The 27,880-nt window shown below is 37.6% G+C and overlaps 1 protein-coding gene across 2 annotated transcripts in view; it reads left to right on the top strand.

Moving 5' to 3' along the window:
* The window catches only part of LOC131064005 (L-idonate 5-dehydrogenase), a 310,247-nt gene that overhangs the window by 274,948 nt on the left and 7,419 nt on the right, over positions 1–27,880 (top strand). Inside the window, exon 6 of one of the 2 annotated variants that reach the window (XM_057998015.2) lies at positions 7,966–8,789. The exons of the other annotated variant lie outside the window; for it this stretch is intronic. Within the exon in view, the coding sequence (XP_057853998.2) occupies positions 7,966–8,059 (94 nt within the window). The 3' untranslated portion in view covers positions 8,060–8,789. Of the gene's footprint in view, positions 1–7,965; positions 8,790–27,880 lie in introns of those variants that run through there. 2 annotated transcript variants of the gene reach the window in all.

The following is a 27,880-nucleotide window of genomic DNA, read 5'->3' as shown; positions in this document are numbered from 1 at the left end:
TCCACAATCACTTTACAACATTTGCCACCAGACTTGCATTTAGTTCTAAATAAATTTCGTCTCTGAACTGGTTCAGATTCCACCTTCTCGGGATTTAACAAAACCCTTCTCAGCATCAAGGATTCTCCATCCTCTGGATCCTATCCACACTTCGAAGTTTCTACAACTTCATCCTCCACTTGGACCACATGAACTTTGGCCTCCTTCCCTTCACTTCTGCCTTGAATTTGTGAACATTCAAAAGATTTGTGTCCAATTTCTCCAAATTGGCAGCATGTACCATTAAATCCCCTACCTCTTCCTCTTCCAAAGCTTCCTCGTCCTCTGAAGGACTCTCCCCTTCCACAAAAATTGCCTCTAACTCCTATTTCATGAGTGTAAGAACTTGTCTGAGAAGTGTCAACTTCATCTTCTTTGGTAGAATAACCTCTTCCACCACTACTCTGGCCTCTACCACGTGTATTTCCGCCTCTGCCCCTGTTGTTATTTTGTTGTTTTCTATTCAATTTCTCTTCGGCCTTCAAAGCACATTAATAGGCCTCTTCTTCAATCTGCAATCTAAGCAGACTAATCTCATTCTGTATCGACATTCGCAAGCCATTTAGAATCTTTAAAACTCCTCTGTATACTCTCTCACACTTGTGTCTCTTTGCTTCAAGTTCTGCAATTTTCTGAATAGACTAATATGATAGTCTACAAGCAAAAAAAATTCCTTCAATTTGGTCACCATCCTATCCCAAGATTTTATCTTCTCCTTTCCTCTTCATTGTCTATTAGTCTGCAAATGATCACACCACAGGGATGCATGCCCCTTCAACTTTGTATAGGCAAATTTCACCTTCCTGTCTTCCTCCATACCTTCAAAATCAAAGTACTTCTCCATCTCGGAGATCCAATCTAGCAATTCATATGAATTTAGGTTACCATTATAATTTGTAGGGTCAAAATAGGGTTGGTATTTATTCTTTTCATGTCTCGAATAAACCTTTCTTCTTCTTGATTGAGCACAGCTTGATTTTCTTCTTCTGGTATGTCAACCTCTTCTTCATCTTTGTTGACGTCCTCAACATGGACACCTCTACATTGTGCTGTCTCAACAGCTTCAAGCCTAGCTACTATTGCTCTCAATATTTCCATCATAGCAGGGTCTGCTTCTCTTCGTGCCCCTCTTCCTCTACCACATCCTCTATGTGTCATTATACGCAAGTTCTCTACAATTGCAGGGCTTCTGTCTTTTCCGCTACCCACAACAAAAATATCCTTCATAACTTCATATCTTCTTTGACACTTCCTCTTCTAACCTGGCTCTAATACCACTTGGAGTAGTCGTGCCTAAGGATAAGCCCAAACACATAGCAAACAATCGCACTCACAGATATTCAATCTCACAGCCACAAGAGAACAGAATGTTTCTTGAGAACTTTTGAATCTAAATAAACAATGCTTGAAAAACACATTAAACAGAACATTCGAAAACACATTTAACAATATGTCTATATTTCGACTCTCTATTCTGTAATTTCTCTACAGCTATCTCGTTCGGTCTTCCCTCCTCTGCTTCTTCCTCCCCACCCCCCACCCCCCCGTTTCTATACATCCTACCTCCTTTTCCCTCCTCAACTATCAAGTCTACCTAGCATTCAAAATTTCAACCGTCGGCCATATTGGCGGGAAGTCCATTGATCACAACTTTCCACGTGCAACATATCAGTGAGACACAACCACTTCACTAAGACTCTTTTCGAGTCTCTTTGATCCCCAATGAAGAGTGTTGGTGGGAACAGACAAGCATCCGTGAGACTCACATCGGTGAGAGTCTCCTCAAGTCTCTTTGATCCCTGATGAGGATCGCTAACATGAATTTCATAAAGCCACTGCTGAAACTCACTCACATCGATAAGAAGTTCTTCGGGTCCCATCGATTAGCGATAAGGAACATAACGAAGTGACAAGGAAGTATCAGTGAGGGACTTTTAAAATCTCCTCGATGCCAGCACTATCAATGACCAAAAACTCATTGACGAGAAATTTTTTTGTTGAGTGACATGAGAGGTCTCTTTGATCCGCCCAAGTCATACTGATAGAGAATGACTAAGCGAATCCGGCGCTTGTCGAAGAGACCTACCAACATCGAAATGAGTTTTCCCCATGTCCCTTCGATGAAATAATGATGCTGACATGATTACTCAACATGGTGGGACTTCGATGAAGTCTTCTCAAGCAAACAATTGTTGCATGCCATCGTGAAGACTTACTCAGATTGGGAAGACTAATTTTGTATCATGTCGATCCCTTGCAACACAGAACAAAGATCAACCAAAATTGAAACCAAAACAAAAACGCCACCAACAAAAACGAACATATGTACAATGATGCGGATTGAGCCTTTGCTCGAGATGCTCTTGCATCAGATGCTGACTTGGTCGCTTGCATTTTCTTATATTCACTCTATTGAAGGGAAAGGTTGCACTTTTGTCAACACCAAATAAAATACACAAAGTATATCCTATTCTCTCTTGAATAAGGAAACCTTGTATGCCTTCTGACTGTCCAAACAAGATAACCTCAAGGTTTCTAATGTCAAGCCTTCACTACACTTAGGTTAACTCAGTGGTAATGTGATTTGTTGTTAACCATGAGGGGACTTATATGTCTTTTCTCTAGATAATTTTTTCAGAATCACTACTGCAAATAACTTTTTTAAATTTAGAACTTCTTGAACATCAGATTTTCAGGATACATGATGCTTTGTGACAATTTTTGGACTGATTTTAAAAGAAATATCAAAAGGACAAGGGTTCAAAATGCTAATCTAATCCTAATGAAACAGTTCCTAAACCAATAGACAAAACCCTCAAAACCAAACCCAACTTCACCAGAAAACACAACTAAGCAAAGGTTGATGCAATCCTCAATGGAGTAAACAGATTTTCAGACCACCAATATGCATATTGAACCCATAATATAATGCAATCCACACATATTTAGCAATTGAACTAAATCTTAAAAAACGTTCAGACTAACCATGCACAGAAATTAACAGTCAGCTAATCCCCAATGGTATGAATAGGGTTTCATCAAATACTGATTCAGAAATTATTCCATATTAAATTGCTTCTAAATAAAAATAACTAAGTTGAAGAAGAATGAACCATGCACTCACATGAAACAACAGATAGATCACCTCACCAATGATTTTTGCATTAATTTCGCCAAAATTCTTGTAACAATTCCTTGAAACTTCTTACCCAAAATGAAAGAGGGCATGCCCTTTTATAGTTTTTTAGGTTTTGGATGAATGGCCAAGATTAAATCCTATTCAATGGCCCAGATCTTCCTTCTAGAAACCCTACACAACCTCATTTAATAATTTATATTAAATCTTAATTACCCCCCAACAACCTTCTAAAAGACAAAAAGTGCAGGGTTCCCAAGACACAAAAAGACAAAATTTCCAATTGTAGAAATAACTAACATTTGGCTTTATATTTTTTATCTTATTTTAGCAAAAAAATAATATTTCTTACAATAAAAACTCTGCTTCATCAATTAAATAATCTATCCATATATCCTTGCTAGCTATACATTATGCCTGCACATATTCATGGAATTTTAGTAGGATTTCCCTTAGTTCTTGTTCAGGAGGCACAAAAGTGGTATTGAACCTATACCTATTTGCTTCTATCTTGCTGTCCACCTTCATCATCTGCTTATTTCAATCCACTTGTGTAGTATCATACCCGTGCATTGCAGCACACAATCTACTAGCGGTTTCCATGTTTCCCTTAGAGAATGGGACACTTTTGTGTAGCAGCTGATTTTCCCAAACAATCCTTTATGTTTCAATGTTCATCTGCGGATTCCTATTGCCTATCATACTCTCCAATAGTATAAGACAACCTTCCTTGACATATGCAATGGCATCCTCACACTCCTCCCATTCACTTCTGATAGTGTCAACAATGTCCCTTTTAAATGTTAACGCTTGATACCATTCCTTGATAGTGCTTAATTCATAGGGTTCAATAATCTGCCTACCAGTAGGAATCCTGATGGTGGTCTTGACCAAAGCATGTAAAAGGGGAAGTGCACAATTGATTGATTTGTTGATGTTTGCATAGTAATTTCTGAGACTTTCTATTGCTTGGAGATATTGGTCCATTCCTTATTGCAGCACCATAAATCCATAGAAACGGGAATCGCCATGAATCGCCTAAACTCGGCGAGTCCGAGTTCGAGTCATGCTCGTCGAGTCTCTGGGACTCGGACTCGGACTCATCCGAGTCTGGCGAGCAAACTCGTCAGACTCTCCGAGTTGGCGAGTTTGGCTCAAACTCGCCAAACTCGGCAAGTCCTGAGCCCCAAACTCGGCTACTGCCTGGATTAAGTAAAATGACAAATAAAAAACATTTTAAAAAGTTTATTTAAAATGAATGGTCTCGTCTTTGTTCACTACAACCTCCACCTAAGAATGAGAAAAATTATGGTTACAAAATGTCAGCCAATAGAAAAATAACACCTGATGCCTTTATTAAATAATAAGTTTTTTTGGCCTTGCGGGGCGCTGCCCCTCGACCCCACCCTGTATCGCAACAGGGAGTGCGCAAGGGGCGCTACCCCTTGACCCCACCTTGGGGGCGCTGCCCCCAAACCCCCATCGAAAAATATGGGGGGAAACTGCATCGATAGAAGTAGGGAAAATTTAACCTTCAAGTCTGACACTAATTGAATCGACCAGGTAGATATAGAGGCTAAGACTATAGCCATGGCAGAGGAGGAGCGGAGAGCACGAGCACAAACAAGAGATTCAGAGGCAAATAGTGACACGGATGTTCCTGATGTTGGTGAGCATGGCATGGTGTCACGAGGAGCAGCCATGGCTGTCCAATCATCCAGGACCTGCCTTAGACGCCTTCACAGGGGGTCGGGGCCAGAGGGTGTTGCCATGTAGGCTCCTCTGAGCCATAGGCTTGTAGTTGTATTTATCTTTGGTATTTGTATGAAACATTTGATGATGATCATATGATGACATGGATTTTTTATTCCATGAGTTTTGTAATATTGTATACATTTGACAATATTTATATATCTATGTTTGTTATCTCCTTCAGCTACAATTTGCATTTATGCTTTTGTGATTGTTGTATACTTGTGTATGTAATCAAATGAGCTGAGTTTGATGATGTTATTGTGTCTTTAAGGTGTATTCAATAAAGGGTGTCTGAAACATGTTTTAAATCTTTAAAAATCTCTAAATTTCTTGAGTTTTTCACTTTCCCGAGTCCAGCCGAGTCCTGAGTCCCGAGTCCGAGTCCGAGTTGGCCTTGCCGAGTCCGAGCCGAGTCTGAGTCCCATTTCTTTGCCATCAACTCTTTGAGCACACTATTCCCTTTCGCAGTTAATTTCTCAAACCATGCTTTTGTTACCTTGGCGTGGGATCTCATCTCTTCAAATTTAGACATTTTCTGTTGTGGAAGTATAGTAGGAGGGATGTAGGATTCTTCTACCTGCTATAATGGTCTGAGCAGGTGATCTATATACCTTTCAGCTTGTTCAGCTCTGACCTTATTGTTGTGACGTTTTCACACATCGCCCCATTGCAAATGGGGACCCTTGCTTTTTGCTTTTTAGGGTTTGTTTTCTAGGTCTTTTTGGGTTTTGTTAGTTAGCCTTTGCATTTTGAGTGCTGTTGGGGAGATCAATAGGATAGCAGGTCCTGCTGGAGTGAAATCCTGATCCTAAAATTTGGCTAAGTCTGGAATGTCCTGATCCTGAAATTTGACTAAGTCTGGAAACTGAAAAACCTCAAAAAACTAGATTTTGCAATATAACTCCTGGAGGTTTGAAACCACTCTCAAACATCCTGAAAGTATATATGGAATATAACTTAAAGTATAAGAATTTCTTATACTTAAATGTTATATTCCATAAAAATTATCCTGATAGAGAGTTCAAAAAGTCAAATTTCGCTCCTGTCCTTCACTGAGGATCCAGAGCGAATTTTGCTCCTGTCCCTCTCCAAGGGACCAAGGCAAAGCGCTCCTGTCCCTCACCAAGGGTCCAGGGCGAAAAGGCTTATTTGAGTCATTCCTGACCTTGTTTGGTCAAATTGAGACATCAAAAGCATGGTGAAGGACGAAATGAGCATGATAGAGCATCCAGACTTGATCAAAGACAATGAAATGATGGAGTTTTTGTCTACAAAGGTAAAAGCGCTCCTGTCCCTCACCAAGGGACCAGAGCGATTTTCTTTATATACACACTTTTAGACCTTTTCTTAGACTTGAACTCTTATTCATGGCATGTAACAAGATGATATCTTCCTTAGCCAAGACATTTCATGGTGAAAAGTGAAGCATTTTGGCCTAGAAGACAAAATTCGCTCCTGTCCCTCACTGAAGGACCGGAGCTTGAATTTCAAATTTGCACTGTTCTTGCAGGATCAAGACAATTTTATGATTTGAAGAGACCAAGGAAAACGTGATTTATCCATTGAATATAATTTGGAAGGCTAACAAAGGATGGATAAGCTTGGATTTGCAAAATCGCTCCTATCCCTCTCCAAGGGACCAGGGTGAAAAACCTAATATCTATTCCTTCTCGCCAAGTTTGGACAAATCTAAGCCAAGGCGCGAATTTGAAATGATGTTTAAAATGCCTTGAGGTTGATATGATCAAGAATTTGCGCAATGGATGCAAAAGGCGCTCCTGTCCCTCACTAAAGGACCAGGGCGATTTTTTATAAAATCAACAATTTCCCTCCGAGATTATGCTAAGGCAAAGTTGAGCAAGATTGGAAAGCTCTTCTAAATCATGATGAACAAAGGTTTGACTCCAAAAACTTGATGATCCTAGGCCAAATGCAAAAGGCGCTCCTGTCCCTCACTGAAGGACCAGGGCGAAAATCTCTAGAACATCAATTTTGCCTTGCAAAAAACGAGTTGAACATGCACTGAAGGGACGAAAAGGATCATTGCTAGCCCCACAATGTGAATTGGCAATTAAAAAATGAAGGATTGGGGACAAAAGTGAAAAGGCGCTCCTGTCCCTCTCCAAGGGACCAGAGCGAAGTTATTGGCATTCACTATTTTCTACTTGGGCGTTAATATCCTCCAAATCATGCCAAAATCATCAACTTCGAAATATTTGAAGAAATTAATTAAATTGGCATTTAATAAATTAATTTTGGGCCTCAAAAAAAAAATCGAATTTCTATTATAAAGGCATTTAAAATTAATTTTTGTGACATAAAAAATTAAAAATTGAGTGCACAAGGCATTATTTTGCCTTTATTTGGCAAGTCGGCTTACTCCTTTTGAGGTTTTATTTATTATTTCACCTTTTATTTGCTAGGTCGGCCTCATGGGTAAGTAGAAGATGAGCGCTCTATATATTGGGGGTGTTTTTTTTCACAATTTAAATCATTCAATCATCCTTTCAAGTGCGAAATTGGAGAGCTAATTGAAGGTGCGAAATCTAGCTGGAGTGGAGCAAATTTCTACTAAGTGTGGAGACTAAGGAGGGCGAAATTCATATTGAAGGCTATTGGAGAGGAGAATTTCTTGCTAGATTGGAGGATAAATTCCAGATGTTTTGAAGGTATTTGAAGACGAATTTCCAGATTTTTTGAAGAGGAAGGTGGAGTTCTTTTCCAAGCTAAAAGAGGTGCATTTTATCCAAGGGAGAGCTTTGATCTACACTTTGCCTAGCAAAATTCATCTATTTTTACATCATTTCTTAGAGTTAATTCTCAAGAGGAGGTATGGCAAAATCATCTTGACACCCTTATTCAAGGTTTGATTTTTTTTAGACTTTTTTTAGAAAAGTTTAAGTATTGCGTAGTTAATTAGGAAATGATAATTCAAAGATTTATCATAAAGTTTCCTAATTAAAATCTTGAGTCCTCCTTTTAAAGTTTAATTTTTAGATTTCAAGATATATTACTAATTTTGAAATGTTGTTTAGGTATCAAGATGGCGACTCCAAAGCCCGGAGGATCTACAAGTCGGCAGGTTCTCATCAAGGACGATCAAGCAAGGACAAGGGCGACCTCCTCTAGCCTAGCATCGACAAGGACAGCCTTCTTTGGACTAACGTCATCAAGGGCGACTTCTCCAATCCAGTATTCCAAGGTGAGGTACATCAATCATCCTGCACATCAAGGACACAAGAAGTTAGAACAAGGGTTCGTTGAAGAAGCAGATAGTTCCAGATGAATTAATTAAAGCTAGCTTCTCAACAACATCAAGTTGAATATTTACCAAGTTACAAGTGTCAGACGAGGTGGCATCCTAGTCATCACTTCTCCAGTCAGTGTGGTCCACCTCAGCATTTCCAGATTCAATGTACCTAACTCATGGAAGGTGGCACAAACTCCGATGTACCTACCCCAGCTATCCATTGGTGGAATTTTCTAGAGAGGACATGTGTCCAAGCAATACAATTTTATCATTGGTCAAGCATTAAATGTTATGTAATGGTTGTAACAAACCCTAATTAGGGTTTTCATTGTAAAATCTTGGCCATTGATCTCGAATTGATCTTAGCCATCGAATTGTATTGAGGGCACTATATAAGCCCTGGCATTTCATTTGTAAAAGATAGATAAGGAATATAGTTGGAAGTAGTTAGAAGATAGATAGAGAGTAGTTAGAAGGTGATTAGCTAGTTGATAGAATAGCAATTAAAGTAGAGTAGAGAGAGAAGGCAAAGATTGTTGCCAAGATGTTGTTGTAAAAGACTTGTAACTTCATTGAAGAAATGGTGAAATTTATGGGTCGATTCGACAATTTGCATGGTCTTTATACTTCTCATGTTTGATTTCATGTTATTAGATGAGTGGAAGAAATGTGCTTGATTGATGGTGGAATTCGTATATCCATACTACTAGCAGTTTGTTGATTGCAAACTTGCCTTGTGTAGTCAACTGGAATCATTCAGCTTAAGCTTAACTTCAATTGTCACTTCTTCATTGATATGCATCAACCTGATGGTGTCTATACCTGCAGTGATGATTTGAACATCATAAAGCTTTCCTTCGAAGATCGCACTAACCTTGTGGAGATGGTCCTGGGATGTCAAAACAAGACTTAGTTAGAATTTCATCAAAGATCATTCATTGCTCTTACATTCTTAGTGTTAGGATTAGATCTTTTCCTCGCCCTCATCTTTTTTCCTTTTTTCAAGTCAAAGCTAGTAAGAGCCTATGTTCCAGCAATATTCAAAGCAAATCAGAAGTTCAGGCATCAAATGTAAGTCCCCTTGTGATTCCAGCAAATCACATCATACCACAGAGAGCTTATCCACACGTAGAGATCCTACATACAAGAACCTTGGAGTCATCCTGATTGATCCTTTTTCACGATATCTTCAGCAATCAGAGGCTTTATTCAAGAGAGGATAAGGTACCCTTGGGTATTTTATTCTGTGTTTGATAGTGTACAAAAAACACGTCAACACTTATGCATCTCATTCTCTTTTGATTCTTTCTTCAATATTCTGAATATTGCATCCGAAGAATCACAGAATTATTCAACCTCCTGCTCCTTGGTTGCCTTCCCCATGTTGAATGATACTACTTTGTAATTTGCGCAGGTGACCTCTTCAGTTGACTTCTCTATGGGCAGAACAGCTGTGTGTACAACTCAATTTTGCTCTTCATCTCTAGTTATTCATGAGTATGTTTTTGGTTCTTTCTTTCTTTTGTCTTGGGCTGTCCTACCGTTGCAAACAAGTCATCAAGGTTAAAGGATGATGTCCCTCCCACTATTTTTTCTTTGATTCTAGTCTGCAACTAAGTAGGGGTATTGATTATCTAGTGGTAACCGGACCGTCATTTCCTTGCTCCTCAAAGACTATAATTGATCCTATGATTACATTTTCTCCCTTAATAATAGGAGGCTGATTTTCAATAGTGTCTTGATCTTTCCCTCCAGTTAAATTTTCACTATCCTTGCTCAATAGCCCTTGGTGCATATCTGTTTCTTGTTTCTCTACTTCTTTATTTATTTCTTCTTCTCCATTGTCCAATCCCACAAGTGGAATTTCTCCCTCTTTAATCTCATTGGCAGGGTCCTCTTGATCAATAATTTTTACTTCATCTTGCTAGAGATTTGGCTCTTCTCGATTAGTCACCTCTACGAAAGTTATTTCCGTTTGCTGCATAGGAGGAGTGGGCATATGCTCGGTAGCAACTGTATTTTCCATAACAGGAGAATCATCTTGGGACGTGGTTGCAGTTGAAGGCCTCATTATCTTTGTCTTCTTACGAGTATGACTGTCAAATGGTGATACCTTCCTCTTTCTAGACTTCTCAACAGGTCTTCATTCCGTCACAACCTTCTTTTTCTTCTTCTTTGGGAGCTCCTCCTCACTATCTTCTCTTTCCTCATCTTCTTAAACTGCAGCCTGTATTTCTTCATCACTTTGAATAATGCGACTCAAGGCCTCCCATTAAGTCATATGTGAGTCTTATTCCCCCATGCATTAATCTTTCCATCTGTCAACATATCCATGCGTTTGTATACTTCTTGGGTCCTCTCATTATCACATCCAAGCTAGGGACCGGATCTTGTGACCAATCGATTGAGGCTAGCGGCCTATCCTTGATGGACTCATACACATGATGCTACAAGCAATCCTAGTCATCGTCAACCTAATCAAGCACCCAAGCAAATTCATATATCCTTATTTGATTAAGACTCAATCGGGAGCATTCTCTTCTTTGAACTCCAAATTCATCACTGCAACAAGCCCAATAATCCTCTATATTAGCCTTATGCCTGTGTTGGCTCCCGTATGCCCTTTGTCCCAATCTAGTAGGATCATAACCTTTTTTGTTTGTGTACTAATGCAAGCCATATGATGCTAGCTCTTCTTCTGATTTTTCCACTTGGGCGGAGGTTTGTATGTAAACATCCCTTTCTCCAATCATCATCGGATAAGAGACCCTTGCGACCTTTCTATCTCTCAACACCTTAGCTGCCACACCCACTTGCCTAGTTACCTCTAAGAGGATCAACTTATTTGAAGGATACTTGAGCATCCTATATGGGGAGCCATCAAATCCAAAATTCTCAAATAAGAGAATCTAGGGAATTGAATGAACCATTCTCTGTATTGTTCGACCAATGCGATCGCTTTCTTTCACAATCTTTGTTGCAACCCTTCTTGCATTATCCTGACGATGTGCATGGTGAAAGCATCATTTACTCTTTCATACTGTCCTACTAAGTAAGCTATATTTTTTCTTACCCTCTGACCAATGTTGTGAAAATGGAGCTAGGGATAACATTCATGCACCTCAATTTGTCCTCCATTTCCCACCTTGCCTAAGTGGATTAGTCCCTTGTATCTGAATTGCTGGGCAAACACATCGATCATGTATGACAACATGGTGAATGTCTTTCTCCCAGCTAAGTGTTCAAGCTGCTCATGGATGTTATCACTTATAATATGGGCCCAATCTATCATAACTTTACCTCCAAAGACTTCTTTCGTGTAGTAGAACATCCACTCCTCAAACATCTTTGACTATGGCAACCCCATGACCCTGCTGAGGAGGGTGACCATGTCCCCAAACTCTTCATTAAAATCACTCCTAAAGATCTTTTTTAGTATTTTGGTATGATGAGGCTTCATGTCCTTATACGCATTGCCATTCATTTTACTCTTGCATTTGGTTGGATCCTAATTGAAAAGCTCATGTTCCTCCTCCATATGCACAGTCCTCATATCCTCATAAATTGGAATGCCAAATGTCTCTGCAATAGCCTAAGGTGTGAAATTAGTAATGGTCATCTCATTAACAAAGACCATCCTCGAGGAGTGTATGTAGTGTTTGCTGCATTCCAAAATCAGCTCATAGTTCCGAATGGCCTAAGGAAAACCAGCAGCCTATGCAATGCCATTCTGAACCATTATTTGCGCTCTCCATGTTGGGTTGGGACCGTGCATCCTTTCCTTGAACTACTAAATATCTACATGCCCAAAATCAGTTTCTCCCACATTCTCCCACTTGCTTTGGATCTTCGATTCTCACAGCACTCCTTGGTATTTGTATTTCGTCTTGTTTACTTTGTGATGATCTTTTGCTTTGGGTGCCCTAGATGTGCCTGCTACCTTAGGTGCCTTGGACATGCCTGCTGCCTTAGTCTCCTTAGGAGACATCTACATAGCACGCATAGACGTGAATTACAATTGATTTTCTCGGGATTAAGCATGGGGTTAGCCACTAAAGATTTAAATGTATATATTGCATAGTCCATGTATTGCATCTTAGTATTGGAGAAGATTTTACTTTTGATTAAATTTTCACCTTGATTTGCCACTTTCATTTAATTCTAGATGCTTAAACAGATGCAAAGAAACAAACTCAAACACCCAATCAACAATTTCAAGCAGACCATAACCCTTTGGTATCAAATTTAGAGCTAGAAAACAAATTTTGCATCGGTTATTGCAAAATTCTTGTTTTCTTGCAAAATTTTAGAAAACAAATTTTGGACCATAACCCTAATGGCTGATTCTAAAATGACAAGAAAGAAGCAAACAAACCTAGCACAATTACTTCGTTAAAATTTGAAAAGAAAACCTTGTCAAGATCTGTAATGTCTTCCCCTTTTGTGATGTGTTTCTTCCTTACTTTGTGTAATGCTTCTCTTGTTTCACGTGACTAGTCTTTTGTCTCCTGGCGTGATGTGTTTTCTTCCTAGCACGATGTCTCCTTCCTACCTAGCGCAACCTTCTTTTGTGCTTTGTGTGACATATTCCTTCTTCACATGATGTGCCTTTTCTTTCTTGTTGGCACGTCTTTGATGCGTCTCCTCTTCCTTATGCACGAGATGTCTTCTTCCTCCTTGCTAACACGACTTCTTCTTTGTGATATGTTTTCTTGCCTTGGCCTAGCAATTTTATACCTGCTGAATCCTTGCAAAAAGAAATCACGATGAATCATGTTTTTGGGAAGTTTGTATCGGTTCCAAACTCGGTATTAGGAATGGATTTAGGATTAAGGTTATTCTAACTTGGGGTGCAAGTATAAAATTTGAATAATTAACATTGAAACTTTATTTATAATTCATCCTTTGGAGCTTTTTAGGAAGGTTGGGGCCAAATTCGGTATTAGGAAGATTATTTGGAATAAGCTTATTCCTATTTCAGGTGCAAATACCGAATTTAGGATTTTGTCACTCAAAACTTTGCCAAAAACTTGACTTTTCAAGCCTGGCAAGAAGTTCGGGGTTAAACTCAGTGCTTGGAAGGTTTTTAGGAATAAAGACTTATTCCAATTTGATGTGCAAATACCAAATTTTGGAACATAAAACTCTTAGTTGGGTGCAAGCTTGGTTTTAAGAAGAATTTCCGAATCAAGCCTAATCCAATTTTGTTTGCACACACCGAACTTGGAGGTGAAAGGCAGACAATCGATTTTTGGATTGAAAAGAGTAGTTCCTTGTCCAATTTTTGAATACCTTTGATTCATGCTTGCTAAGCTCTACTCGAAACTTCCCTATTCATCAAACACTACTCATTCTTGACTGACTCATTTGAGTCGGTGACCTTGACCTGGGCAAGCGCAAATCAAGCTCACTTCCACTTTCACTTGAACAAAACCATGATGCAAGAGTCTGACTCAAAAACTGCCAACAGTAGAAAAAGGAGGGGGTCCCTATCGCGGATGGGGTGTGTGTGCAAGGCACAACACACTCCATGATTCCTACAAAAATGATTTATATCATAGTTGAAAAACTCTGACTTGGCAATAACTTAGTTGACCCAAAAAAAATTAAAATGGAGGACTCCACAAAATATATTATTGTCCCTCCTACAAAAATTATTTATATCAAAGTTGAAAACTCGGACTCAATAATAACTTGGCTGACCCAAAAAAATTAAAAACTCGAGAAAAAATTGAAACTAACTCAGCAAATTTATCAAGCATTTGAAGATACATAATTTCTTAAAATATTCTTAAGAAACACACATATACACTAAATTTGTAGAACAAATTACTAATTCTCATCATATATAAATCAAAATTTGAGTTGAATACATATCATAGACCAAAACACAAGTGCAACCTCTAAATAAATTTAAGTTCAATATATATCGTAGACCACAAAACAGCTACAACCTCTAAATGCATATTAATTTCAAATTTTGATTTCAATAAAATTTATAAATCATAAATTTTGTCTGACTAAAGCTCAAAAAAGTTTGTTTGTTGTTGTGAGGGTGTTGCTGAAGTAGATGGTCTAGCTGCAATATCGTCAATAAGTGCCTCATCCATAGTGATAGGATGAGGATCAAGATGTGTATGTGATGTAATGTCCCCATTTTAGCCTGACATCAGATGATGTGTCGTTAGCCCGTTTTGCATTGGTCCCGAGGGCTAACTAGGACTTTACAAGGATCAATGAGGGATTTGGCCTAGGCATTTTCAATTTCAGGTAAATCGGAGGTGTTTTGGCAGGGTTTCCAGACACTTACTATTTATAGTAAGTTAGTTGTGGCTCAATGACTTAAAATATTTGAAGCAGTTTTGGATGTCAGTATTTTGGTGCATTTAATTCTTCATCAAGTTTGCCAATTTAATGAACCATTAATTATTTGGGCAATTAAATTTAAAGTTCCTAAAGTTAAATTTAAATATTTAACTTTAGTGATTATCTAATGCTAGGACTAATGTTTAAAGGAAAAAATTAAAAGTTTCCTTTCTTAGTGGAGACATAAGGGGATATTTGTAATGTCCCCTTCTCAGAGGTGAGAAGTTCAGTTGGCCATTAGCCTATTCCGAAGATTAGTAGGCTAATTGGAAGCAGAAATTAGGGTTTCCAACTTTTGTGGAGGTTTGTGTGTGTTGTTTGATGCTTGGCTAGATGGAATTCTACAATTCAAACTATGGATTCCTTCTAGTTCTTTTGAGATCTTCGCAGAGGTGTGACATGCATTCAGTTCAGGGAAGTTTTCAAAACTTACTATTTTTAGTAAGTTGATGGCAGTCGTCAGGGTTTCTGGGTTTTCTAAGCTCATCCATAGGGTTCGAAGAGCAATCTTTTTGGAGTTGTTTTCAGAACTTACTATTTTTAGTAAGTGTTATTTTAGGCAATGCTATTTTTAGCAGTTCAGTGCAGAGCTCCAACCCAGTTCAGTTTTGATGGTTTTCAGCACTTCAACTTCTAGCTCAATTTGGCATTAATCAGTTTTGTATTGGAGGTGACTTATTATATATTAATACTGCATCCTAAGGTTTTAATATTTAAATTTTATGGTGGATGACTTAGGAAGGGGAAAGCATATTTTTGTTCAAAAGTCTTATTATTTCTCGTAAGTCAGGTGGCGCCAAGGCTGAAACAATACTTCATGTTTATAATGTTTTTATGTTGTAACATGTGACCAAAGAAAAGTTCGACTAGGGGGCTTTAGGAGGCGACGCCAAGCCTTGGAGTGTCATGAAATGAAATTCAAATGAAGAAAAGAGAATTTGGGTGCCATGTGAATTTGAATTTGAGCCTCCGGAATCTATAAATATGAGTGTTGGGCTTCTCATTTGTCATCCTTGAAGAATTATATCGAAGTACTGCCGAAATTTGGAATGAAGCTTTGGGGAATGCATACCTCCTAGCTACCGCTTGATTTTTTTCTTGCAATACAACAACTAGTCGAGCTTGTGACCTCTCTTCATTCAAAGGAGTGGATTGAAGAACAATGTTGCATATTCATGTATCAATTTCAGGTGTTTGGAGTGTTTTCTGAGTGTATGCTATTGGTTTGTGTGTGTGCTGAAGAAGAAATCTGTTTGTGGGTCTTGGTGTGTTGGCCAAATCATTCTGGGTACTGGCTCTGATTATTTCTACCCCCTAAGCGATGGAGTCTACCAATTTGTAGATCTTAATTTGCACCATGGAATTTAAGAATGCAAATCGTACTATCTTGTTGGGTCGTACCACTTCTTGGCTGCCTCGTGTTGTGTGCTGAAGGTTTTTGGCATTTATGTTGCAAGTTTGGGTTTCTAGTCTTGTCGCCTTTGTCATATCTTTCATTTTCTTTTGTTCTTGTGTCATTCGGTGGTGTTTTGGGCGAGATATGAGCATTTCAGTGATTTAGGTAGTGGTTGTTTTCTGCGTGTTATGCATACTGCAAATTACTTTTTCAGAATAGGAGTTAGTGGTGTGTTATTTCTCAATGGGTGTGTTTGAGTTTGTTAAGTGTGTTTAGCTTGGAAGCATTCATTGTACTAGACAGTATCTTCTCTCTATTCTAAGATTCATATCTCATCATTGTAAGGCTGGATAGTAGTACTATCAGTCATTTCTAGATTGTAAAGCAAATCCCGCTGAAAAGTGGAAGAGGTTGGCTTGCCGCCTACATTTGAATTTTGTAATATTGCCCTCCCGCTGCACAAGCGGTAGAGTGATTGTTGTTTTTCATTCGTAGTCCTCCCATTGGATAAGTGGTTGAGTTATCTATTTCCTTGTAATAATCGTCCTCCCGCTGAAAAGTGGTTGAGTGATTGCTATTTTCAGTTTCTTGGCTTGTCCTTGGCTGGTTTACTACCAAGAGATTTTCAATGTTTTCAGTATCCCACTGTATAAGCAGAACGGGTTGGCTTGCCGCCCAAGTATTCTAATAATTCTCAATATTTTGCAACTAACAGTCCCCTCAACACTGTATGCTCTCACCTTCCCAAATTGGGCACTTGGTGATCAAAAAGTGGAAGAGTTGTAGTTTTCAGAATTATTATATTTTCTTTGCTAACCCTAACAGGTCCTCCTTGTGTTGTAAACTGCAAAATTTCAAAAAAAAAATGTTGGGATATTACAATATTAATATTTTATTATGACATTCTTTATCCCACATTCTTGGTGCATTGGAAATCGTGCCCAAATGGAGTTAAAAAATAAAAGCTTTTATTGCTAATTGTGACATCTTGGAAATCGTGTATTCTTGGAGTTTGAATTTCTGGAGCAATCTGGAGATTTTTTCTCAGGCAATGGAGGACGTACACCCTCTCGCAACATTTCTTACGCTTGTGAAAGACCAAGTCTGGGAAATCTAAAAGCAAATTGGCATTGGAAGAATAGAAGGGTATAGATGAATCAGAATGGCTAAGAAAGACCAGCTGGGAAGTTATCGTAATTCATGAAAGGCATTCTTTCCAGCTTCAGCACTGGTTTGTCACACATTGCTCAAATGTTTCTTGGCGTAGCAAGAAGCAACCTTGCCAGTGATAGCGGCTGAAAATAATCACAGCATTTTGAGTTGGTAAGACACTTCGCCACGGCATAGGATAACAGTAGGAAGGGTAGTGCGTGGTTTCGGCAAGGAGCCGTAATGGAGGTCGTGGTCTGCCCCAAATCCAATGCACCAATGTGGTTAAGCTGCTGTTTCCTTCAGACAATAATGCGATTTGCCTAAGTCCATCGCCCATCTTGTCTCACGTGGTTTGGTTGGCAGCTGCTAACAGTGGCGTTAGCATCACAGGTGAAGCGATAGTTGGTTGGACTAGTGTGTAGCTGGGCGTGATGGTGAAGAGGGTTGTCGGGCTGAGTCACCAACAAATGTGCAGGTTCACAAAATTTCAAATTTCAGTCCTTCCTCATCTTCAAATGTCTGATTCATAAATTTGTGTGAATAAGAAATTATATGAGCTGAATGATTAATGAAAATCCTTAACTATTAGCACTGTGATTGATATATTGGAAATGATTTTCATTAAACTTCAATGCACTGAAAGTTAGCTGTTATCAAAGTACGATGTGCAAAGTGTGTGTTAAATGTATGATAGATTGCAAGAAAACAAAACTCAAATGCACCAGGTATCAACAAAACTCAGACCTCTGTAATAAGAAGAAAGACATCAGTACTTGGGTTGTATGTAAGGCAACCGTTTGACAAAATTCCTCATAGACTGTTTGAAGAAATTTTAGCAAAGGGGGCAGTCCATTACAGTTGAAGTTGCGGCAAGCTCATTTACCAAGGGGTGCGATACCATAGAGTAGTTTCCCTACACCTTTAGTATTTCGCAATGATCCAGCACTAAGTTGGAAAGTGTAAATTTTCTGAGAATCAAGAACAAAATCACTGTTATATCTGAGAGCTGAATGGTTGTTATCTCTGAATTCATTGAAGAGTAGCAGTGAAGGTTAATGTTAGATTATTGTTGATTTTCTTTGTTGTCATTGAATGTCTGCCTATAAAGAAACAAACTATACACTATGCACACCAACTGTTTGACATAATTCTAAAAGAGAAATTGGGAAAGAATTGGTAGCAATAGGGACAGACCATTACATGTGAGGAAACTACCTCTGCTGGCTGACCAACCTCACCTTTTGCTTCCTCATATGCTCCCACTTCCACCTCTCATTCAGCTGCTTCCCTCTCCAAATCAGCTAAGTCACCATCAGTCAACAATGGATCCACATCAACATCATCAAGCTCAACAATCCAATCTAAATATGGATCAATGTCATCAAGGTCAACTGTTTCATGTGAACTTTGTCCTTGTACCTTCTTTTCATGCAACCGAAGGTTGTAACGGACATAGACAAGGTCATTCAAGCTCTTTTGAGTCATACTATTGCGCTTCTTTGTGTGAATGGCCTCAAAAACATTCCAGTTGTGATCACAACCAGAAGCACTACAAGGCTGAGATAAAGTGTAGATTGAAAGCTTTTGAAGATTAGGCATTGTGGGGCCATAATCTCCTGACCACAAATCTGCAAGGATAAAAAATTGTCATTTATAACTTGTTAAAAATTATAATAAACTTAAACTGAAATAAACAGTTAAATAAAATTAAACACGTGTTTGTTTGCCTAGTAGCAAAATGTCTCTCCTACAAATGCAATCAGCTGGAGAAAACAATGGCCCTTCGGCCTTTTTATAACTTCGCAGCTCATCAAGTATGAGGTCTCGAAGGTTCTCATCAGCAACTAATCTCCCAATACATGTGTTGATTTCTCAGCAAGATTCAATAAAAGTGGCTCACTAGGAAATGGGATTCACCAAAACTTCCCCCATCTAGTGTAGAAAGTAAGAGCCATGGGGTCCATTGCTTCTCAAGGAGGGTGAATGATCCATAAAACATCTTATGTCATCCAAATGTTAGTTGTGGACATATTTATAAAGATTTTTAAAAATATTTTTTGGGGGATTTTTTTGTTTCTTGTACTTTGCATTTTTAAGGTTATTTGGTAATGTGATAGTTCAACCATTATAGTCTAACCCAAATTGATTAATTTATAACCTAAGTTTTCTAATGCATACACAAAATTTGATTTTCAACTAACAGGCTAGGATTTATTATCTTGTAATGTCCCCTTCCTCAAGGTGAGTATTGACAAAGACCCCTAGCCTATTTTGATTCATGTAGGTTAATTTGGATGTATGTGTAATGTCTCCTTTATTTTGACCTTAGAACATAATTAAATGTGTAATGTCCCTTTTATTGGCTAAGAGGGTATGCAGGGAATATCACTCGAATCTCTCTTCCTTGATATGTCAAATGAATAAGAATTGAGTGAGTAATGGTAAATGAATGATTATAGATGTGATCTTCAATGGAAAATAGTTGCACAATGAGAATTATCTGAAGATTGTATGGGCGGGTATATGATTATGAAGCATACAATATTTTTATGGCCTTTGTGGTGTCTAAGATGCAACGGATTTATAAACCGAAATTATGAACCCTATCACCAGCAGGGATGGATCGATAATGCTATCTCTGATTAATAATGGAAACCTGCGACAATGCTATGATAAATGATATTATGCACCAAAAGAGTATTCTCTTAGAAGTTACTAGTGTTGTGACTAGTTATCAATGAACACTTGCACTTTAATGGGTGGTGTATCTACTTTACAATCTGAACTGAGTGATTCCTTGGATGCCGTCACTGATATATGTCGTCCTGCATCAGTAAAGCTGATTAGGAGTGGGTTATAATCCGACTATTTCTCGGTGGATAAGAAGTAAAGAGGTGATACTTATTCCCCATATCCTTTTCTGATGTCTACGATTTGCCTAGTTATATCTTGCTTGGTGAAAGGTTTGCAACCTTTGGATACAGAAAAGACATCTCTTCCAACCATTCATCTTCCTAACAAAGATCTAACTTAATTGCATCCTTTCTTTGGTTAATCGATTATATCGATAAAAAGATAATTTGTTTACATCATTCTTTCATAATTATCCCTTAGTGTTGGGTTTGATTGCAAAATCCATTTATAATCGATATAATAATTGATAGATGTGTGTTTGCTTATAATCATAAAGAGTTGTATCCTCAGCGGCGCTGCATATTAGTCCCTTATTGCCATAGCGGAGGTCTATGAGCCCTTCAACGAAAAGGATGATTTTCCACGATACTTTGAATAATCTTTACGTATTTATCTGTATTGTATTAACATCGACCTGGGCTAGATATTTCCCAAATCCCTTCTATCTCCTTGTCTAGCTGATGATCGATAATGAATCTAGATGTATAGCGCATAATGATCATTTTACTAATCACTGTTCTGAGTATCATCAATACTTAGGCTATTTGACATCAATTTGGCATATCGTCCATGTATCATAGTTATCTTTACTCGTATGCACTCACCGGATATTTATTTTATTATTATTTATTTATATTACTTATATTATTATTATTTGATAAATATGAATTTAATATTAAGAAATATAAATTTTATATTAAATCTTATTTGTTATTAATAAATAATAATCATAACAAATAATAATAAACATTAATAATTATATATTAGAGGAAAATCGTGAAGTCTCATAAATGAGACGATTTTCCAATATTATTAAATGTTAATTAATAAATGTTTTAATTATCGTATTTATTTAATCCAATGTCCAAAGAGGGGTTAATGATAGTCTGCCCTTCCCGAATTTGCTTGTCCTCAAGCAAATGTTTATTTGAATTTCCTCAACTAAGTCATCTACCAACATGAGTTAAACAACACAAAGCATATACATGGGAAACACGAAGCATACACATGGAAGGCACAAAGCATACACATGGAAAACACGAAGCATACATATATGCAAACATGGAGTATACATGTGAATACACACATTGTGAAATTTCCTTCTTGTTATGAGTAGAAACACAAATCAACACCAGCTTGATGCAAAAACATAAACACTCAATCTAGTTTGTGATCTCAGGTAGAGTATTTAAGAATTTCAAATGGAGTAAATATAATGAGTCTAATTAGCCATATCGACAAAGAGGATAGATAGCACAATGTTTGGATACTTCCCTCAAGTATTAATTAAATGGACTATGCTTAACTCCCTATTCGCCATTAATGAAAGAGAAAAGATTTAGACACAACGAGATGCCCGTAGCGCTTATCAGGCCCAAGAGCGGTACACTCCCCCTTGGCCCAACTAATGGCAGACTTTCAGTCATCCACAGCGGGTTGCCTACCTGACAGAGGCCTAGTTTCTGCTGACCTCATTGCTCTATCTCTCTCCCACACTAGTGGTGAATGTGAAGTATACATCTATTATTAGTCAATTTCTTTAAGATTATACTGTTATCAATGAGATAATTCCATACTCATTCAAGGAGAAGTAGGTGCAATAGGATGCCCGTAGCGCTTATCAGGCCCAAGAGCGGTACACTCCCCCTTGGCCCAACTTGTGGCAGATTTTCGGTCATCCACAGTGGGTTGCCTACCTGACAGAGGCCTAGTTCCTGCTATCCCATGACCCTATTCCCTTGTATCTTACTGGGTTTGGTATGCAATTTATCCATTCATCACTACTCAATAATTGATCCATGGTTTCTTTATGGGACTAATCCTTGTGATCTTAAAATCACATTAATGGTACAATTCAATACTGACTTGTAATTTCAATAAATGTTTGTGTATGCATTAGCCTTCTCCGTATTCACTTCCTCAGTGAGATCAAAAGGATTTAGACGCAATGAGATGCCCATAGCGCTTATCAGGCCCAAGAGTGGTTTACTCCCCTTGGCCTCACTAATGGCAGACCTACAGTCGCCATAGCGGGTGATGTACCTAACAGAGGCCTAACATCTGCTGACCTCATTGCTCTACCCCATTTCCTCACTAATGGTCCATATGGAATTTATGATTAGTTTATTCTCAATTTAAATGCCAACTTATTTGTTATTTGTTGTTTTTTTTTTGTTTTTTTTGTCATTATTATTATTATATATATATATATATATATATATATATATATATATATATATTAAGTATTTTAAATGCCACATGGATATGCCTAGTTATCCACTATTCTAATTTGAATTACTCTGAAGTCATACCCATTCAATATCTATTTGGCTGATAATAATATATTTTAAATTCATCTTACGAGATGGAACCCTCGTTGCTTATCGGTCATGGTATTTGCCTCTGTTTATTGACTAGAATAATTCGTTGATTTAATCTTACCCTACAAGATGGCAAGATCATAGCTCTGATACCATTTGTAATGTCCCTTTTATTGGCTAAGAGGGTATGCAGGGAATATCACTCGAATCTCTCTTCCTTGTTATGTCAAATGAATAAGAATTGAGTGAGTAATGGTAAATGAATGATTATAGATGTGATCTTCAATGGAAAATAGTTGCACAATGAGAATTATCTGAAGATTGTATGGGCGGGTATATGATTATGAAGCATACAATATTTTTATGGCCTTTGTGGTGTCTAAGATGCAACGGATTTATAAACCGAAAATATGAACCCTATCACCAGCAGGGATGGATTGATAATGCTATCTCTGATTTATAATGGAAACCTGCGGCAATGCTATGATAAATGATATTATGCACCGGAAGAGTATTCTCTTAGAAGTTACTAGTGTTGTGACTAGTTATCAATGAACACTTGCACTTTAATGGGTGGTGTATCTACTTTACAACCTAAACTGAGTGATTCCTTGGATGCCGTCATTGATATATGTTGTCCTACATCAGTAAAGCTGATTAGGAGTGGGTTATAATCCGACTATTTCCCGGTGGATAAGAAGGAAAGAGGTGATACTTATTCCCCATATCCTTTTCTGATGTCTACGATTTGCCTAGTTATATCTTGCTTGGTGAAAGGTTTGCAACCTTTGGATACAGAAAAGACATATCTCTTCCAACCATTCCTCTTCCTAACAAAGATTTAACTTAATTGCATCCTTTCTTTGGTTAATCGATTATATCGATAAAAAGATAATTTGTTTACATCATTCTTTCATAATTATCCCTTAGTGTTGGGTTTGATTGCAAAATCCATTTATAATCGATATAATAATCGATAGATGTGTGTTTGCTTATAATCATAAAGAGTTGTATCCTCAGCGGCGCTGCATATTAGTCCCTTATCGCCATAGCGGAGGTCTATGTGCCCTTCAACGGAAAGGATGATTTTCCACGATACTTTGAATAATCTTTACGTATTTATCTGTATTGTATTAACATCGACCTAGGCTAGATATTTCCCAAATCCCTTCTATCTCCTTGTCTAGCTGATGATCGATAATGAATCTAGATGTATACCGCATAATGATCATTTTACTAATCACTGTTCTGAGTATCATCAATACTTAGGCTATTTGACATCAATTTGGCATATCATCCATGTATCATAGTTATCTTTGCTCGTATGCACTCACCGGATATTTATTTTATTATTATTTATTTCTATTACTTATATTATCATTATTTGATAAATATGAATTTAATATTAAGCAATATAAATTTTATATTAAATCTTATTTGTTATTAATAAATAATAATAATAATATATAACAATAATAATAAATAATAATCATAACAAATAATAATAAACATTAATAATTATATATTAGAGGAAAATCGTGAAGTCTCATAAATGAGACGATTTTCCAATATTATTAAATGTTAATTAATAAATGTTTTAATTATCGTATTTATTTAATCCAATGTCCAAAGAGGGGTTATGACAAAATGATTAAAGTTTAAGTTGTCAAAAAATAAATAAATTTAATGACGACTTATTTTAATTATTTAATAAGGTCATTAAAGTGACGTATTTTATGTCAATGAAGAATTAAAAGAGGGTTACTTTATTATTTCACATTTTCTTAAGTTAAATATTAAAAGTGAAGGAAAATTGAAAAGTCTTCTTGAAGCTTCCTCAAAGCTATAAAAAGGTAGTTTAGGGCTCATTTGCAATATGCTTGGTTTATTATTTCTCTTGAAGAGCTCTGAGAGCTTTAGACTCTCATTTATGCATGACCTAGGATGAAAACCTTTGGGTATTTTGGTTGGTTGGAAGAAAACTCATCTCAACCCTTGGTGGATTCATTCTAAGATTCACTGTTGTGCTACATTGTTCAAATTGTTAGTCTCTTTGTAGAATCCCCTCGATCCAAATCAGTGTGGTCATCATGACTTGGTTTGACTGGTATTACATCATCTAGATGTTGATATAGGTCCTCCTAAAGAAACTCTTTTGGCACAAGTATTGGTACCTATCTGGGAGATGCCACATGTTCAAAATCATCAATGTCCCCCCTTTCAAGTGTAGCTAATGGAAGATGGACACCTAAGTATTTAGCTTTCAAAGGCTAATCTTCACAATTCTTGATGTTAGAAGAGAGCTGAAAAGGCCCAACTTCTTCATCAATCACCACATCCCTTCTGAATGTCAAATAGTTAGTGTCCACATTAATCAACCTTAAGGCTTTATGATTGTCACTGTACCCAATGAGCATTTATTTATTACTATTGGACTCAAGTTTGGTTTTCTTGGCATTTGGAATCTAGATGCATGCAACATAACCAAAAACCTTAGCATGACTCACTTTGGGTTTCCTCCTAGACCATGCTTCCTCTGGGGTCTTCTCCTTCACTATCTATGTCGAAGACTTGTTGAGAAGGTACACTACAGTGTAAACCGCCTTTGCCCAAAAATTATTGAGAACATTTTGTTTCTCCAACATGCACCAGATCATCTCCTTAATTGTACGGTTCCTCCTCTCAACTACACCATTTTGTTGAGGGGTATAGGCTGTTGTAAATTGGTGTTTGACACTATGTTTAGCACAAAATTCAATGAATTCATTTGAACAAAAGTCACCCCCATTTTCAAACCTAAGATTAATGATTGCACATCCTAACTCTTTTTCTACTAATGACTTGAACTTTAAAATTTGTTAAACACTTGTGATTTTGCTTTTAGGAAAAACGACCAGATTTTCCTACTGTAATCATCTACAAACAAGAGAAACTGCATAGAACCGATGACTGATGTTGTATTCAATGGTCCACATACAACTCATATAGACCAACTAGGACTTGAACCTAGGACCTTCCATTTGCTACTAGAGTGCTCTACCAACTTGTCATGCCCCTGATCCGATGCACATTACCAATGAAACCTAATAAGAAACTATCTCTCAACAGTGAGACTTCACAATTTCTTGACCCTAACCTTGACTAAAGCAGATCATGATTACTACTGCTGCTCAAAGTTGCCATAATTAATAAGACTTCATACTTTCCTATAAGATTGGACACTGATATACTTTCCTTTGCTGCGAACCAAGAGCTTTCCCAGGCAGTAATCTGATCTTAATAAACCCTTAAGCAAAGTGGTTAACATTATCCACATTGTTAAGAGGCATGCGATTAGTCTAAGGGAAACACTGTATGTTATTAACTAATGATAAGGTGTGATTACACCCAAACACAACAGCCATTTATTAGGGAAGGGGTGTGGGTGTCAAGGATTAATCTCATTTAAGATAACATGTACAATTTAGTCAACAAGAGGCAACGGTCATCATTGAAAGAGACATTACTTGAGGAGATACCACGAGGGAGACATGACTCTCCAATGTAGATGGAGAAATATATTGTAATATCCCCCTTAATTTTTTTTGTTTTTAAACACATCAAACACTACAATGCACCCGTTAAGGTTAGGAAAGATAATCACAATACTGCTGAAAGTAACCCTCCACTTTCTGATCACCGAGATGATTAGGAAAGAAGTAAGGATTGGGGTTTAAGTATAGTAACTGTCAAATGTATTATGAATCCTAATTGTTCCTTAATTTTAATAATCTGATTTAAGACATAATAATGCATAGTGATGTACGTTAATCATTGGGAATTGGCAGCCTCCTAGTAGGGGACAGTACACAACTCATCTATTGGCCCCTCTATGGCCACTCCATCATCAATGTAGGTGTGGATTATTTCCAACAAGGCGAACTAACAAACAATCAACAATAAATGTGCGTAAGTACAAAATGCTAACTAAATGTGTATAGATAAAACAAAAATGCTATTCAAGGGTTCTAGGTCCATTGAGTTGTCATGTTCCCATTCTAGCCCAAGTAGGCATAAAGGACTACTAAGTGGTGGAATCGATGTAGGGGAATAGCAGTAGGAACAATATCCTCCATGTCGTTTGTTAGAGAGGAAAGCATCGCAAATCATGTGAAGATTGTTGACAATGTCAATATGTTCAATATTGAGTCAAACAAGCACTCTTCTAAAGAAGGGGCTAGTGACTCAAGGTTAGAATATGGAACCATACATTGCTCCTCACTATTGGCAATAGAAATGTGACCAATAGGAGCAACAGACTAGGGAGGAGGAAGGTCCTCCATGCTAGAGGGAACTGGTGCAAAAGGGTTGAGAGGTTGTGAGATCGGTTAGGCTTTGGAGAAGCATTTAGGTTTACATTTGAGGTGGGCAAAGAATATTCAAAGTTTTGGTGGTCAACATGGGTGAAAGGGAGAAGGGAATAAAGGGTGGAACTAGATATAACACACATTAGGTAGGTCAAAATGTTTACAAAAGCAAGATTGGTTAGGAACCTTTGGGAGTAATGAAGACTTGGTGGAAGGAGCCAAGACTCCATGGATCCTTTTGGGTCTTTTTCTCGGGCTCCTAGCAAATATGAAAAGAAAAAGGGATGTAAGGTGTTGTAATGACCCCTTCTCAATAGTGAACAATTCAGTTGGTCGTTAGCCTATTCCAGAGGCCCATAGGCTTGTCGAGAGCAAAATTAGGGTTTCCTACCTCTAGGAGGATGTTTCTGCAATTTCGAAGGCTTGCATGTTGGAATTTGTCAGTTTGGATTCTAGATTCCTTCTGGGTTTTCAGAAAGCTTTGCAGTAAGGATACATGCATAGCAAGTTACGAAGTTTGACTGACTTACTATTTTTAGTAAGTGGAGGCAGAAGCAGGTGAGTTCTCTAGGGTTTTTTGGGTTTTCTGAGAACTATGCGATGGTATAACATGCAAACCAATCTGAGGACCTTTTCGGGACTTACTATTTTTGGTAAGTTTGGTAGCTGCTCAAAATGTGGTAAAAATCATTTTGGAAACACTTACTATTTTTAGCAATATGCTATTTATAGTAAGTACCATTTTTGGCAGTGCTATTTCTGGCAGGGATTCTGCAGCTCAGCTCAGTGACTATTTCTTGCAGTATTATTTTGACAGGATCCTGTATTCACTCAAATGACTATTTTTAGCAGTTCAGTTCAAAGCTCCAACTCAATTCAATTTTGGTGATTTCTAGCATTTCAGTCTCCGGCTCAATTTGTCAATAATCAGTATTTGAGGAGAAGGTATTTTTAATATATTAATACCTTAGGCATTAGGTATTAATATTTGATTATTTTATGGATGGACGACTTAGGAAGGGAGAAAATATTAATTTTATCCTAAGTCTATTTGGGCGAATTATTTCACCTTCTTTTTGGACTCCAAAGTGCAATTTCATGAATATTATTTTTTAAACATTGTATTTATCAAAAGTGGCGATACGAATGAAAATGTGCTTAAGTTATAATGTTTCTATGTTGCAAAATGTGGACCAAGGGAAAAGT

This window comes from Cryptomeria japonica, chromosome 11 (genome assembly GCF_030272615.1).
Source record: "Cryptomeria japonica chromosome 11, Sugi_1.0, whole genome shotgun sequence".
In the NCBI taxonomy this organism is placed as follows: Eukaryota; Viridiplantae; Streptophyta; class Pinopsida; order Cupressales; family Cupressaceae; genus Cryptomeria; species Cryptomeria japonica.
Note: the sequence above shows the minus strand (reverse complement) of the source record. Positions and strands in the feature narration are given on the sequence as shown.